This window comes from Rhinopithecus roxellana, chromosome 1 (assembly GCF_007565055.1).
Source record: "Rhinopithecus roxellana isolate Shanxi Qingling chromosome 1, ASM756505v1, whole genome shotgun sequence".
NCBI lineage: Eukaryota > Metazoa > Chordata > Mammalia > Primates > Cercopithecidae > Rhinopithecus > Rhinopithecus roxellana.
The window spans coordinates 186,366,996-186,384,016 of NC_044549.1; the positions used below are offsets into that span (position 1 = coordinate 186,366,996).

General features: G+C 44.5%; 1 protein-coding gene across 3 annotated transcripts in view; it reads right to left on the reverse strand.

Moving 5' to 3' along the window:
* The window catches only part of DZIP1L (DAZ interacting zinc finger protein 1 like), a 56,248-nt gene that overhangs the window by 32,339 nt on the left and 6,888 nt on the right, over positions 1-17,021 (reverse strand). For all 3 annotated transcript variants that reach the window (XM_030938883.1, XM_030938876.1, XM_030938888.1), the window contains 3 exons: positions 11,739-12,320; positions 5,907-5,991; positions 2,694-2,815 (listed from right to left, as the gene is read on the reverse strand). In XM_030938883.1, the coding sequence (XP_030794743.1) occupies positions 2,694-2,815; positions 5,907-5,991; positions 11,739-12,239 (708 nt within the window). In that variant the 5' untranslated portion in view covers positions 12,240-12,320. The remainder of the gene's footprint in view (positions 1-2,693; positions 2,816-5,906; positions 5,992-11,738; positions 12,321-17,021) is intronic.

Sequence of the window (17,021 nt, forward strand, 5' to 3'; positions counted from 1 at the left end):
GGCGTGGTGGCTCAAGCCTGTAATCCCAGCACTTTGGGAGGCCGAGACGGGTGGATCACGAGGTCAGGAGATCGAGACCATCCTGGCTAACACGGTGAAACCCCATCTCTACTAAAAAATACAAAAAACTGGCCAGGCGAGGTGGCGGGCGCCTGTAGTCCCAGCTGCTCGGGAGGCTGAGGCAGGAGAGTGGCGTGAACCTGGGAGGCGGAGCTTGCAGTGAGCTGAGATCCGGCCACTGCACTCCAGCCTGGGCGACAGAGTGAGACTCTGTCTCAAAAAAAAAAAAAAAAAAAAAAAATTCCTTTATTTGCTCATCCATAAAAAGCAACTCCTCAACCATTAGTTTTATCATGAGGTTGCAGCAATTCAGTGCCATCTTCAGGCTCCACTTCTAAGTCTATTTCTCTTGCTATTTCCACCACATCTGCAGTGGCTTCCTCCACTGAAGTCTTGAATCCCTTAAAGTCATCCAAGATGGCTGGAATCTATTTCATCCAAACTCCAACCTCCTCCAAAGAATCACACATTTTCTTAATGGCATCCAGAATGGCAAATCCTTTCCAAAAGGTTTTCTTTTTTTTTTTTTTTTTGAGACGGAGTCTCGCTCTGTCGCCCAGGCTGGAGTGCAGTGGCCGGATCTCAGCTCACTGCAAGCTCCGCCTCCCGGGTTCACGCCATTCTCCTGCCTCAGCCTCCTGAGTAGCTGGGACTACAGGCGCCCGCCACCGCGCCCGGCTAATTTTTTGCATTTTTAGTAGAGATGGGGTTTCACTGTGGTCTCGATCTCCTGACCTTGTGATCCGCCCACCTCGGCCTCCCAAAGTGCTGGGATTACAGGCGTGAGCCACCGCGCCCGGCCCCAAAAGGTTTTCAATTTACTTTGCTCAGATCCATCAGAGGAATCACTATCTAGACAGCTATAACCTTATAAAATGTATTTCTTAAATAATAAAACTTGGAAGTCAAAATTACTCCTTGATCATGGGCTGCAGAATGGATATCGTGTTAACAGGCTTGAACACAAATCTCCTTGTACATCTCCACCAGAGCTCTTAGGTGACCAGGAACATTGTCAATGAGCAGTAATTATTTTGAAAAGAATCTTTTTTTAGCAGTAGATCACAACAGTGGGCTTAAAATATTCAGTAAACCATCCTATAAACAGCTGTGCTGTCATCTGGACTTTCTTGTTCCATTTTTGGAGCACAGGTAGAGTAGAGCTAGCATAATTCTTAAGGGTCCTAGAATTTTCACAGTGGCAAATGAGCATTGGCTTCAACTTAAAGTTACCAGCTGTATTAGACCCTAACAAGAGAATCATGCTGTTCTTTGAAATTGTGAAGCCAGGCATTGTCTTATCTCTAGCTATAAAAGTTCTAGATGGCTTCTTCCTATAGAAGGTTGTTTTTTCTACACTGAAAATCTGTTTAGTACAGTCATCTTCATCAATGATCTTAGCTAGATCTTCAAGATAACTTGCTGCAGCTTCTACATTAGCACTTGCTGCTTCACATTGCACTTTCATTGTTATGGAGATGGCTTCTTTCCTTAAACCTACGAACCAACCTCTTTTAGCTTCCAACTTTTCTTCTGCATCTTCTTCACTCTCAGCCTTCATAGAAGTGAAGAGAGTTAGGTCCTTGCTCTGGATTAAGCTTTGGCTTAAGGGAATTTTGTGGCTGGTCTGATCTTTTATCCAGACCACTAAAACTTTCTCCATCTCAGTAATAAGGCTGTTTCACTTTCTTATCATTTGTGTGGTCAGTGGAGTAGTGCTTTAAATTTCCTTCACATTTCCCTTGTATTCACAACTTGGCTGTTTGGCACAAGAGGCCTGCCTCTCAGCCCATCTCAGCTTTCGACATGCCTTTGTCACTAAACTTAATCATTCCTACTTTTTGATTTAAAGTGAGAGATGCTTAAGTTTGCCATCTTATATGGACAGTTTGTGGCACCCCAAAACAATTACAACAGTAACATCAAAGATCACTGATCACAGATCACCATAACAGATATAATAATATGAAAAAGTTTGAAATATTGTGAGAATTACCAAAATGTGATACATAGACATGAAGTGAGCACAGGCTGTTGGAAAATGATGCTGATAAACTTGCTCAACACAGGGTTGGCACAAACCTTCAATGTGCAAACAATACAATGTCTGTGAAACACACAAAACACAAAAAAAGAGGTATGCCTGTATTCGTCACAATACCAACTATGCAGCTGGTGCTCAATAAATGCAAGCTGAGGGGATGAATGATGAAGGGATGAGCAGGGTAACTTCATGTATTTTCATTCTACAAACATTTACAGAGCATCTTCTCTGCGCTGAGTTCTGGAGCTTTCAGAATCAAACCCAGTCTTTGTCCTCAAAAAGTTAACTTACAGTATTGTGTACGAAGCTAAAATTCAGGTTCAAATGTCCTCAGAGGGTGCTGACTAATGCAGGAAACTGCATCTCTCTGCTCTACTTCCGTCCACATAAGTCTGGCAAAAATAATTCAATTTTCCTTTCCAGGCTACCTAAAATCATTTGCCATGTCCGAGAAGGCATTATCCCAGTTCTGACTCCCAGCTCTGGGAAACCAGCTGGAATGTTTGCCCTGTGGGATTCATGTGCATCAAGGGTCTCCTGGGGTAGGTCCATGACCCGGGTCTCCCTGATGTTTTCTCTCCCTGCCCACCTGGAGCTGCCGCTGCCTCTCCGCCTCCCTCTGGGCTTCCAGCTCCTCTTGGGTCCACTTTAGCTTGGCCCGTAGCTCTTCTAACACCTCTTCCACTGGCTGTTCCTGCTTCTTCTGTTTTCCTGTGGGGTCCATGCAAAGATAGGTGATCAGTTTAAGTCCAAAAATCAAGGGAGTGTAGTTTCTCACCTCATCAATCAGCCACGTCTCGGTCTGAAACCAGCTTCACTACTTAGCACATTGACCTTGGGCAAAGAACATAATCTCCCTGTCCCTCTGTTTCCCCAAAATGGAAAATAGAGATAACAATAGCACCTAACTCAGAGGGCCGCTGTGAGGATGAAATGTGAGAATGCAAAGTGCTTAGCATAGTGATTGGCACAACAGCTCAAAAAATGTGAATTACTATTGTACTGTCACTTAAAGTAAGTATTTTGACAGTACTGACATATGGAAATAGAAATTTAAAATTACTGTAGTAACAGAACAGAATATCAAATAGCATGTACACCAATTATCAATAAAAAGAACATATCTATGTATCCTGACAGTAATCAGAGAGAATTTTAAAGTAATAAAAATCATTGTAGTTTTAAGTTCACTGTTTTCAGTAATGTACATGTATACTTTTAAATGTCAGGCCAGGCGCGGTGGTTCACACCTATAATCCCAGCACTTTGGGAGGCCGAGGTGGGCTGATCATGAGGTCAAGACCAGCCTAACCAACATGGTGAAACCCCATCTCTACTGAAAAAACAAAAACAATTAGCCGAGTGTGGTGGCGGGTGCCTGTAACCACAGCTATTTGGGAGGCTAAGGCAGAAGAATTGCTTGAATCCCAGAGGCAGAGGTTGCAGTGAGCCAAGATAGCACCAATGCACTCTAGCCTGGGAGACACAGCAAGACTCCGTCTCAATAAATAAATAAATAAATTTCAAATGAAAAAGAAGCAGCATGTATTATAAAGAATCAAAGTTCCTTCAAGTGTATACTTTAAATTGTTTAAGTGAACAAAAAGATTCAGAATAAATTATAAAAAACATCCTAACTAAACCACATACTGATGATAAAGCAAGAGTTCAGGGTCAAAAAAGAATCCAATTATTCTTGAACATTTGTTACTTTTTAAAGCATATTTAGTGATTACTAGATAAATCATACTGTTATTAAAATTCTAAGCCTTTTCTTTGAAAAGTGATGTGGCTTTTCTCAGGTTGGACATTTTACAAACAAGCAATTTTTAGTTGCAGTAGAAATTAATTTGGTTTAACAACATGATTTGAGGCGACTGTGGAATAGGAGAGCTGGGCATCTGGGAAGTCAGCTGCCTGCGAATAAAAAGGCCATGACCATTAACATAGCAAAAGTGATCTTAAGAACACATTTCTCGGCTGGGCGCGGTGGCTCAAGCCTGTAATCCCAGCACTTTCGGAGGCCGAGACGGGCGGATCACGAGGTCAGGAGATCGAGACCATCCTGGCTAACACGGTGAAACCCCGTCTCTACTAAAAAATACAAAAAAACTAGCCAGGCGAGGTGGCGGGCGCCTGTAGTCCCAGCTACTCCGGAGGCTGAGGCAGGAGAATGGGGTAAACCCGGGAGGCGGAGCTTGCAGTGAGCTGAGATCCGGCCACTGCACTCCAGCCTGGGCCGCAGAGCGAGACTCCGTCTCAAAAAAAAAAAAAAAAAAAAAAAAAAAAGAACACATTTCTCTCTCCTTACAGCACTTTACATTAAGGAAATAAGAAGAGCTATGCACAAAGATTGACATGCGAGAATATCAATCATCATGTGATTTATAATAAAGAAATGTTGGGGTAAGCCATATATTCAACAGGAGGAAATTGTGAAATAAATTATGATAGCCACTTAATGAAATACTATTCGGCCATTAAAAAATCACATTTTCAAAGATAATTTAATGACATTGGAAAATATGACATATTCTTAAATGAAAATAAGCAATAATCAAAGCGCACACTATATGATTATATATGTCTACAGAAAAAAAAAAGACAGAGAATACACCAAAATATTAACTGCTGGTGACACTGTCCATGGTTTTTATTTTATCTTTTCTAATTTCCTATATTTATATTTTCTATATCAGAGACACATTTTTATTCAAAAAAAATTGAAGCCATGGAAAATTTATTTTTCCTTATAGCCTCCAATGCAGAACTAAGAAGAATTAGATATGCATTAAATACATAGTTTTAGGTAAGTGGTACTTTTTTTATGAAAAAGGAATTTGAATGATGGAAAATAGGAAAAGATGTACTTAATGGCATTTTTCCATCTATATTTGTTTTATGTTTTAACTAATATTTCTTATTGAACCTCAAAAAGGGAATATAGGTTGAGCGCAGTGGCTCACGCCTATAATCCCAGCACTGTGGGAGGCCAAAGCAGGCAGATCGCTTGAGCCCAGGAATTTGAGACCAGCCTGGCCAACACAGTGAGACCTCATCTCTACAAAAAATTTTTAAAATGAGTCAGGTATGGTGGTGTGTGCCTGTAGTCCCAGCTACTCATGAGGCTGAGGGAGGAGGATCACTTGAGCCCGTGAGGTAGAGGCTGCAGAAGAGCTGAGATCAAGCCACTGCACTCCACCCTGTATGACAGAGTGAGACCCTGTCTCAAAAAGAAAAGAAAAGAAAAGTGAATATAAAATATGCAAATCTCTTTATGGGGAAAACACACAGCCTTGCTCCTCATTCTGGAATCTGAAGTTGTAAAATTAAAGTGATTAGGTCATGATAATCTCAAGTATGTAGAAAAGTCAAAGAACTGGTCTGACTGCCCATTCACCCCATTTAGGCTTATTCATGGCTGGCATCAGGAAATTGCAGATTCGCAGAAGGCTGGAAGGTAAGAGCCCTTCAAAGTCACTCCATCTGACTGCCCCATTCACAGTGAAGGCCACTGAGACACAGAGGGGAAAGCATGGACCAAGATTACATAATAAACAGGGACAGAGCTAAGACTGAAACCTACCTGTCTGACTCCAGCCCTTTTTTACACATGGGGTCAGAAACCCTTCCAACCCATGGGGGCTCCCCCGGTGGTGGATGGTGGGATCATCCCATCCCCAGTTGGACAGGGAGGTTCTGAGAGCAGTTTTGGGTGGTATAGGTGGTCGCCACCCACTGAATACCAGCCCCCGGCCCTTCCACAGTCCCAGAAGGGGCCCGGGCTGCTGTCTGGACTCACCACCTTCTGCCACGCCTGCATGCCTGCGCTGGATGTGGCCCCGGAGAAAGGTGGCATTCATGAATGTCTTGTCACACAGGTGGCACTATACAGAGAGGAAGCAATGGGGAGTACAGGATTAGGTCACCTGAGTCAGCCTGGGATTTTCCCTATATCAAAGCCCCATCCCCTTGGGACCCCTGGGCTGCTTCAGAAATAAAGAATTTAATTTACTGAGCAAGGCAATGATGTCAACCCATGCTGCCCACTAGGATCACCTGGGGAGCTTTAAAATACCACCAGTGTCCCGGGAAACTGTGAACACTGACTGGATATTTGATGATACTAAGGAATTTCTGTTGCTTTTTCAGAGAGTGATGATGGTGTTTGTCTATGTTTAAAAGTCAGTCTGTCTCTTTTAGAGACACAAATAGAGATATTGAAATATTACAAATAAAATCATATTGCTAATATGCTTCAAAATAATCCAGAAGTGGGGGAAAGTGCGCAGGGGAAGAGATGCAACAACACTGGCCATGGGTTGATACTGTTAGTGCGTAGATAAAGGTTCATTAAACGATTCTCTCTACTACTGTATATGTTTGAAATTTTCCATAATAAAAATTTTTTAAAATATGCCAATGTCTATGTCCCACCCCAGGGTGGAGAACCACCAGAGGAAGGGGTTAGCAAATAAACAGCATCTGTAATTCCACATCCCTCTCCTAAGACATTTCAGACATAAGCAATCTATCTACATCATCTTCTCACTGTAAAATTTCAGAATTCTTCTCAACACAGCTTTGGAGGCTGCCATTGCTAGTTAATCCATAGGCAGATTATTTGCTATCTTTGCAGACAATTATGACATGAATTGCCAGTTGTCCCCCAATACCCATTTTCCTTTTCTTCCTTGGTAATAGTAAGTCCTGTGGCCAATGAGAATAAACACTCTATGTCCCAACCTTCCTAGCAACCAGGTGTGTCCACAGGCCTTACTACTAAAAGGGTTCTGACCCTTTTAATCATAAACATCATATCAATTATATCAATTTGTTATCAATTAATAATATATCATAACGATTCCTTCTGTCCCACTGTGACAGTGTGACACAATAAGAATGTAGGCTGGGCACAGTGGCTCACACTTAAAATCCTAGAACTTTGGGAGGCTGAGGTGGGTGGATCACTTGAGCCCAGGAGTTCGAGACCAGCCTGGGCAACCTGGAGAAACCCTGTCTCTATAAAAAATTAGCCAGACATGGTGGTAGATGCTTATAGTCCTAACTACTCAGAAGGTTGAGGTGGGAGGATCACCTGAGCCTGAGAGGTTAAGGCTGCAGTGAGCCATGATCAGACTGCAGCCTGGGTGACAGAGTGAGACCCTGTCTCAAAAAAAAAAAAAAAAAAATGTAAATTTGGTCTTTGTTCCTAGTTTCTGGCAGGGAGCTCCTAAAACACTTAAAACAAGCTTGTTTAACCTGCAGCCCATAGGCCATATGTGGCCCAGAACAGCTTTGAATGCGGCCCAACACAAATTTGTAAACTTTCTTAAAACATTGTGAGATTTTTAGGAATTTTTTTTTTTTTTTAGCTCATCAGCTATCATTAATGTTAGTGTATTTTATGTGAGGCTCAAGACAATTCTTCTTCTTCCAGTGTGGCCCAGGAAAGCCAAAAGATTGGACACCCCTGACTTAAAATCTTCAGAGTGATAAGGGTGATAAAAGCATCTTTTGTAATAATATTTGGTCTTAGTCCCCAGTTCATGACACAAGAGATTCTGAGATCCTTGGAATCTCCAGAGTAATAAGAGCATCTACTATAGTTTGAATGTTTGTCCCTTCCAAATCTCATGTTGAAATTTAATCTCCAATGTGGCCATGTTGAGAGGTGGGGCCTAGTGGGAGGTATTTGGGTCATGGGGCAGATCCCTCATATGAAGATTAATGCCCTCCCTTGAAGGTGAGGGAGTTCTCATTCTTATTAGTTTGACAGAGCTGGTTGTTAGAAAGAGCTTGGCACCTCCCTCTCCCCTTGCTTCCGCTCTTGCCATGAGCTCTGCATAGGCCAGCTCCCCTTCACCTTCCACCAGGAGTGAAAGCAGCCAGACGCCCTCACCAGGTGCCCAGTCTTGAACCTTCCAGCCAGCAGAACTGTGAGTCAAATAACCTCTTTTCTTTATAAATTACCCAGCTTCGGGTATTCCTTTATAGCAACACTAAACTTACTAAGGCAGTGTTTTTTGTATGCTAATGAAAGGACTGGTGGGGCACCTTCTGTCCCACCCCACAGATGACTTTCTGGTGACCAACCCCCATCCTTTTTCTCTTTGGCTCAACAGCCAAAGGATGCTGGGCTCAGGTAATCCTCCCAGGATGGGGGTTGGTCACCAGAAAGACCAAGGCACGGGGAGAGGGTTGGAACTTTCAGCCCCACCCTCCAGCCCCCAGGGAGGGAAGAGGGGCTGGACTACTAAGCCATGACCAATGATTTAATCAATTATGCATGCTTGGTGGAATCTCCATAAAACCCCTAAATGATGGGATTTAGAGAGTTTCCAGATGGGTAAATACTGAGATGCTAGGAGGTGGCACACCCAGAAAGGGCAGGGAAGTTCTGAGTCCCTTCTCCCATACCTTGTACTCTCTTGTCCTCAAGTGCATCTCTTCCATTTGACTATTCTGACTTCTATCCTTATAATACACTGGTAATAAAATGTCTTCTTCCTGAGTTTTGTGAACCATTCTAGCAAATTATTGAACCTCAGGATGGAATTATGGGAATCCTCAATTTGTGGCCAGTTAGTCAGAAGTACAGGAGGCCTGGGTATCTGAACTGGACCAGTCTTATGAACCTCAGGATGGAGTTATGGGAACCCTCAATTTGTGGCCAGTTAGTCAGAAGTACAGGAGGCCTGGGTATCTGAAGTGGACCAGTCTTATGGGACTGATTCCTTAACTCATAGGATCCGATGCTAACTCCAGGTAGATAGTGTCAGAATTGAAATGAAGGGCACCCAGTTGGCATTGGAGAATTGGTTGGTGTAAGGAAAAAAAACACACATTTGGTGTCAGAAGTGTTATGAGCAGAAATAGGTAACCCACCCATCCACAAACTATGAATGTCTTAAAAACCTGAACCAGCATGACTTGTGCCCACATCCTCAGAGCCTGGCACAGGGCCTAGCTGCCATGACAATTTTTATTAAAGGAAAAACGTCCCCAATCCATACTTCCGCAGAGACACATTCAAATGCTCCATGCTGCTTTGGGAAATGAACTGTCACTTAGTAGAATAATGGAGTCAGTATTCCAGAATAGGCCTGGCTCCACCAATCCCTTGTCACACATAGATTCAACACATACACACACACACCTTTACACAACACACTCCTCTACATACACATACAAATCCTCCATCATACATAAATATGCACGCACTCACACCCTTATACAGTCTTAGACACATATACATCCTTCTTTTACATACGCATCCTTACACACTCTCCATAAGTACATACACACACTCTTACTCACATATATACCCTTCCTTCATTCATTCACACACACACAAACACTATTTTTTTGTTTTTTGTTTGTTTGTTTGTTTGGCAGAGATAGCTGAGGTTTTATTTTGGACCAAAAAAAAAAAAAAAAGAAAAGCTATTGAATTGTTTTGTAGCTGGAGGCATGGGCATGGGCAAGGGGGGTTCCTAGGCAGTAAACTCCCCCACAGGTGGGTTGAGGGCTAGGGCTGAGCCTCAGGTGGGTCTCCCGTTCCCTGTGCTACCCTGCACAGCAGCCTCCCACCATCACCCCAGGCCCTGGGGCAGCCACAGGAGGGGCAGGCTGAGAGGGGCTGCCGCAGCTGTTCACTTGGGCAGGACGTCAGAGGACTCGGACACCAGCTTCCCATCGCGAGTCTCTATCTTTTTCACAACCACAGTGGCCCCTGGTGGAGCTGGTGCAGCTGAAGGAGCTGGAGCCTGCACCAGAGCCAAAGCTGGAGCCCAGGCCGTAGCTGAGGCCCCTATAGGCTGAGCTCAGACCACCTGCATAGCTGCTGGTGGTCTTTGTATGGATACTTGTGTTCTGCATCCCAGACTCCAGCCGGCTCTCCTCACCCTCCAGCAGCTTCCAGTAGGTGGCAATCTCGATGTCCAGGGCCAGCTTGACATTCATCAGCTCCTGGTACTCATGCAGTTGCCGTGCCATGTCCTGCTTGGCCTGCTGCAGGGCGGCCTCCAGCTCAGACAGCTTGGTGTTGGCATCCTTAATGGCCAGCTCCCCACATTGCTTGGCATCTGAGATGCCCTCTGGCCTTTGAGGCCCTCAATCTCAGCCTGGAGCTGGCTGATATTCTGGTTCATCTCGGAGATCTCAGTCTTTGTACACTGCAGGTCATCCCTGTGCTTCCCAGTCAGCATTTGCAACTCCTCATACTTGATCTGGTACATGCTCTCAGCCTCAGCCCAGCTGCGGTTGGGCTGCGCATTGTACTGCGCCTTGACCTCAGCGATGATGCTGTCCATGTCAGGGAGCGGCTGTTGTCCATGGACAGCACCACAGGCATGTCCAAGATCTGGGACTGCAGCTCCTGGATCTCCTCTTCATACAGCCGCCTGAGGAAGTTGATCTTGTTAGTCAGCCCTTCCAGGTGAGACTCCAGCTCCACCTTGTTCACATAACCTTCATCCACATCCTTTTGATGAGGACAAATTCATTCTCCATCTCTGTACGCTTATTGATCTCATCCTCATACTTGTTCTTGAAGCCCTCCACCAGGCCCTGCATGTTGCCAAGCTCTGCCTCCAGCTTCAGCTTCTCCTGGCCCAGAGTCTCCAGCTGCTGCCTAAGGTTGTTGATGTAGCTCTTGAACATGTTGACTGTGTTGACTCTGAGCCGTCTTCTGCTGCTGCAGGAGGCTCCACTTGGTGTCCAGAATCTTGTTCTGCTGCTCCAGGAACCGCACCTTGTCGATGAAGGAGGCAGACTTGTAGCTGAGGGTCTTGATCTGCTCCTTCTCCTGGGTGCGCATGGCCTGGATGTTGGGGTCCACCTCCAGGTTAAGGGGGCTCAGCAGGCTCTGGTTGACCGTGATGGCAGTGATGCCTACCATGCCACTGGCCCCACCACAGCCTCCACCCAGGCCAACCCGGAAGCTGCTGCTGCCCACTCAGGAGAAGCTCAAGGAGCCAATGCAGGCACTGGGCCTACTCATGTAGGAGCAGCTGCTGAAGGCCCGGGGGCCAGAGGTGGCATCTTGTAGGACTTCTGATGAACATGGTAGAAGCAGGAGTGGAGGCAGGTGAGCTGAACCAGGCAGAGATTCCAGAAGGAGCAGAGAAGCTGTTTCTTGGTCACAAACACTATTAATACACCTTTTTATACATGCTCCAGAGTTGTATCCTTTATAATATAGTACAAGCATACATTACACATCACACACCCTACATACACACAGAGGTACCCTTCAAGTATTCACACACATACACACACATTAAACACACACACATATCACACCATTTACAAACACACACACACTCTCCATACATTCATGTATATACATACACTAGACATGCACCCTCTCCATAAACACACACACCTCCAACACATGTACAGTCTATACACACACACACACACACACACACACACACACACACACTGTAGAACCTAACGAGACATCCCTAGGCTCTCTGGCCATGAGCAGCATCTCTGAAATCTGCTCCTAACCAGTGACAACAGCCCCCAGCAGCCTTGTGGCCCCAGCAGTGCTGCCCAGTGGCAACAGCTGCCCAGTGGCTGGAGCGCACAGCCCTCCCATTCTGCCTGCCTGGTGGAGATTCCTCACCGTGTGGTAGCTGTGGGCGCCTGTCTGCATTAGCAGCTGCTGCAGGGTGCTGATCATCTTGCGACGCCGGCGGCTCTCCTCCCGCACACCCTTGAGCTCGTCAGCCTGGCGGCCCAGCTCCTGCTGACCACGCTGCTGCTGGCCCAGGCTGGTCTGCAGCCGTGCCTCCAGCTGGGCAATGCTGGTACTCAGGCAATCCTGGCAGTGCAGCAGGTACTCGATGATAAGCTGTGCCAGGCGCAGCACCTTGAGCAGTGCTGGGTCCACAGGCTGCCCACAGCGGTTGCATACCTCCCGGTCCAAGTTGCAAAAGGTGATGCCAGCAATGTTCTCCTGCAGAGTGGCCACATCCAGCTCCCGGGCCACGCGGTCTACATCCAGGGTGCTAATGCGCCTCCAGTCCATGCTATCATGGCGAGGCTGAAACTTGAAGGTGGGGAACGTGTAGGCCCCAAAGAGGGAGCCACTGAGGCCCTCAGCAGTGGCAGCTGGGGACTGCATGGGCAGAGGAAGCCCTGAGCTGACCACCAGAGGAGGGTGGCACCAAGACCACGGCAGTAGGCCAAGGAGCTGAGAGAAGGCCTGGAAAATGAGAAGAGAGTCCAAGTTAGGTGAGGTGTGTGTGGCTGCACATACTGTATATCTGGCCAGCAAAGGCCTAAGTGGGACAAAGTGATGTGTCGTTGCAGCAGCTATAGCATTCATGGTGTGTGCTGACATGGCCAGAGCTGTGGAAAGAAAATGTGGGCTTTGCAATCACACAGATGTGAATTCGAATGTTCTGCCTTGGGCAAGTCCCTGCACATCTTTAAGCCTCCTGGGTCTAAGGAGGAACATGGGGCCCACTGTGTAGGCGTGTGGTGAAGAATGAGGCAAGTGAAGCACCCAGCCTAGTGCCTGGTACATAGCAGGTCCTCAGTGAGCCCCCTCTGTAAAGCCCACCTCCACTGCAGGAGTGCATGGCAAAGGCCTTTGTCAGCAGCTGGCTATCAAATTTAGAAATAGGTCCTTCTGCAACCCTATTTTTATATCAGGATAAAGTCCAACAACTTGCTGTGAGTGACCAAGGTACTTAAAATCTACCCTGTCTTCTCTTTCTCCTATAACTACAGGATTCTAGTGGAACACGAGTGAATTACCTTTCCCAGCTTCTCCAGCAATAACGTATGATCATATGACTAAGTTCTCTCTCCTGGAATGTGAGTGAAATGATGTCCACCCCTGTCAGGAGGGGCTTAAGGGAGTCACGGAGTCTGCCACATGATGCTCAATCCATCATGGGCTTTTTTAACTTAACAGTTAAGTAAAAAGATCTCCAGTTCGTTTGCCAAGACTCAGATTCTACTTTCAAAACTCTTGGTGAGCATATGAACTGTTCTCTCTGAAGAGTATTTGACAATATCAACGGGAATTTTGAACATTCCACTACTAAAAATTATAATTATGCTACAGACAAACTCATATGTACAAAGGTACTTGTGAAAAAATTGTCATTGTAGTATCTTTTATACAAGCAAAGTACAAGAAAAAGTAGAAGAAAGCAAAGTACAATGTATCTCTAGGCAATGGAATATTATGCAGCTATTGATTGGTATAAAGCAGACTTATATGTACTGACACGAAACTATAATCTCTGATATATATATGTAAACACACACAAAATAGGCATATATACCTCTATTTGTGTTTTAATGACATATTAATATAATCATATTTAATAACTTACCAAAGTGAAAGATATATATCATATTAGAATGGTTATCTATGAGAGGAGGGAGGGAAACAGGAGTGTGGAATGGGGATAAATAAATGAATAGATGGATGGTGTGTGGGTGGTGATGGTCAGATAGACAGGTAAATAGGCCTTCACAGACCAATGATGATCATTATATATATACATACATATTCAGTCGTCTCTCAGTGTCCACGAGGGATTGGTTTCAGGACACTCCTCAGATACCAAAATCTACAGATACTCAAATTGCTTATATAAAATGGTATAGTATTTGCATATAACCTATGCACATTTTCCCATAAACTTTAAATCATCTCTAGATTATTTATAACACCTAATACAATGTAAATGCTATAAAAATAGCTGTTATACTTAATTATTTAGGAATAATGACGAGAAAAAAAGTCTGTACGTGTTCAGTACAGAAGAAACTATCCTTTTTTTTTCCAAATATTTTTGATCCGCAGTTTGTTGTATCTGCAGATGCAGAATCCACAGACATGGAGAGTCTATATACACACACACACACACACACACACACACATATTTGTATACACACACACATATGTATACACACACATATATATACACACACATATATACACACACATATATACACACATATATACACACATATACATACACATATGTATACACACATATATATGCCCACACACACATACATATGAAAAGACTCATATTTGTTATAATTAGTTTTATAATGAATAAAATATGCTCATTTATAATTCATATATATGATTCATTTATGTACATTATTTCATAAGCATAGACTGTTTCTGGAAAGATAGACAAGAAGCTATTAGCAATGGCTGCCTCTGGGAAGTGAGAATGGAGATTAGAGGACTTTTATTTTTCACTTTCTGCCTCTCTGTACTATTCAAAGTTCTTATCATCTTCTATCACTTTTATTATTTTTTAAAAGAAAACATAGAACTTCAGCTCTTGCATAAGTGAGAATCTGACTAAGGCAACAAGAGGAACATTTTACCCTATTTAATCAAGTCCTTTCGAGATGACATCATTCAGTCTTCTTTCTTTTTTTTTTTTTTTTTTTTTTGAGAGACTGTTTTGAACTGTCGCCCGGGCTGAAATGCAACGGCGCAATCTCGACTCACTGCAACCTCCACCTCCCGGGTTCACGCAATTCTCCTGCCTCAGCCTCCAGAGTAACTGGGATTACTGGCACACTCCACCACACCCGGCTAATTTTTTGTATTTTTAGTAGATACAAGGTTTCACTATGTTAGTCAGGCTGGTCTCAAACTTCTGACCTCATGATCCACCCACCTCGGCCTCCCAAAGAGCTGGGATTACAGGCATGAGCCACCGCACCTGGTCCATGATTCAGACTTTAAAAAGTGCAATAGAAAGTGCACTTTAAAAAGTGCCACAGAAAGTCAAAGAAGTAATCAGCTTCAGAAGTAAGAAGGCCTTTAAAAAATGGTAGGACTAGGCTGGGGGCCACTGTCTTCTTCTGTGAAAGGCAGTGACAGGCCAGCCCTGCCTACCTCACAGGGTGCTATGAGACTTGGAGAAGATGCAAGGGGAAGGTGCTCAGTGATAACACTGGCAACTCTGCAGAGAGTGCCACCCTCTGTGCTAGATACAAACTCCTAATACAAACCTACAAACAGGTATTATTATTCTCATTTTACAAATTTGGCATCCCTCAAAGGTCAGATGTTGAAAACTCAATCCCCAATGCACCAGTGTTGAGAGATGGTACCTTTAAGAGGTGATTAAGTCACGAAGACTCTGCCCTCATGAATGGATGAATGTCATTATTGTAGGAGTGGGTTAGTTACCACAGAAGTAGGTTCCTGATGAAAGGAGGAATTCAGTCCCCTTCCCTCTTGCTCTTGTGCTTTCTTGACCTTCCACTCTCCACCAAGAGATGATGCAGCATGAAGGCCCTTGCCCAATATTGGACTTCAAGCTCGATATTGGACTTGATATTGGACTTGACATTGCGCTTCAAGCTTCCAGAACTGTGAGAAATTTATTTCTTTTCTTTATAAATTACCCAGTCTGTGTTACTCTGTTGGAGCAGTACAAAATGGATGAAAACAGGAGGCCAGATTTGAAGTGTAATTGTAGGTTCATCTGGCACCAAAGCTTATGCACTTTGAACCACTCAACATTAATTCTTGGGGCTATTCCTCCTAAAATTTTGCTTTGATCAGATTATCATCCTTTATCCCTTAAACCTCCAATTCATCCATTTCTTCACTCCTCATTTATAGTATACTTATGTGGGTCCCACCCAAGCTCAGGTCCTGGGCTATGGAGCTATACTAACCACACAGCTGCTTCCCACCCTGGAGCTCAGCACGGCTCCCTATTCCCACTGTACCAAATGCAAACCTCTTAGCCTGGTCTTGAGACTGCCTACAGGATGCCACTGGCCCACCTTTTCAGTTTCAGCTCCATCCTTCCCTTTCTCAGATACTCTTTCCCAACAAGTACTCCAAAAAGAAAACCAGCCAGACGTAAGCACTCCCACCATGGCCATGAGAAGACTAGCACGTTTCTGCCATGTTATGAGGGGAAAAAAAAGGAGTTAGGTGACATGATACTCACCATGCTTAGCTCCAAAGCTGCAACTGTGCCACCAGAGCCTCAGGGATGACTGCTCACAACAAGCTGTGCCTCAGAGCAACAGCAGGTTACCAGGCATGCTGTGGGCAAGGGTAACGAGACACCTGCTTCCTGATGTCCCAGCTTTCAGGTGAGCTCACCTGAGAACTGTACTGTTTAACTATTTAAGCTTTGGCCTCAGATGTTTGCCAACAGTCCTCTCTCTAATAATAAAGTCAAGAACTCTCCATCAGCCACTCTCTCTTTCTCATCTCTCCTCCTACCTGTTTGAATGCTGTTCCTTAAACAGTAACTATTCTTTCCTCTTTCTTTTATGACAGGGTGTGCCAGTGCCCCCTTGATATTCTGCTATCCACCTGCAACCCATGTCTCCCTGCACGCTATCCCGAGGAATGAGCTCACAGCTTCGGCTACTATAGGCTTGCTCTAGGCTGAGCCTCAGTCACCCCCAAATCTCTTTCTCTGTAGCCCCTCGGTCTCTTGTGATCTTATACCCAACCATTCCATACTGACTATGCCAGGAATTGCAAACCCAAGTTCCACCAGGGCCAGAAAAGTAACATTAAATGCACAAAATGTAGCAGATGTGAAAGAAACCACAGTGCATGCATGCTGATAAACAGCAACTCATTCGCCATCTTAGTGTCCAAGATACAATAAGGCAGTGGTTCTCAAAGTGTGGTCTCTGGATCAGCAGCATCAGCATCACCTGGGAATTTGTTAGAAATGCAGATCCCGAGACTTACTGATTTAGAATCACTAAATCTGTGGAGTGCTGGATTAGGAAACATTAGGGATTGTGGCAAACCTGAGAGTGCAGGCCCTGCTTAAAGTGGGAAACCACTATTGAGCTCCAGCCACAGAGGAATGGATTTTGTGTTCCTTGTTGGCTAATTCTAAATACACTGAGTGATATTCAAAGACTTTGA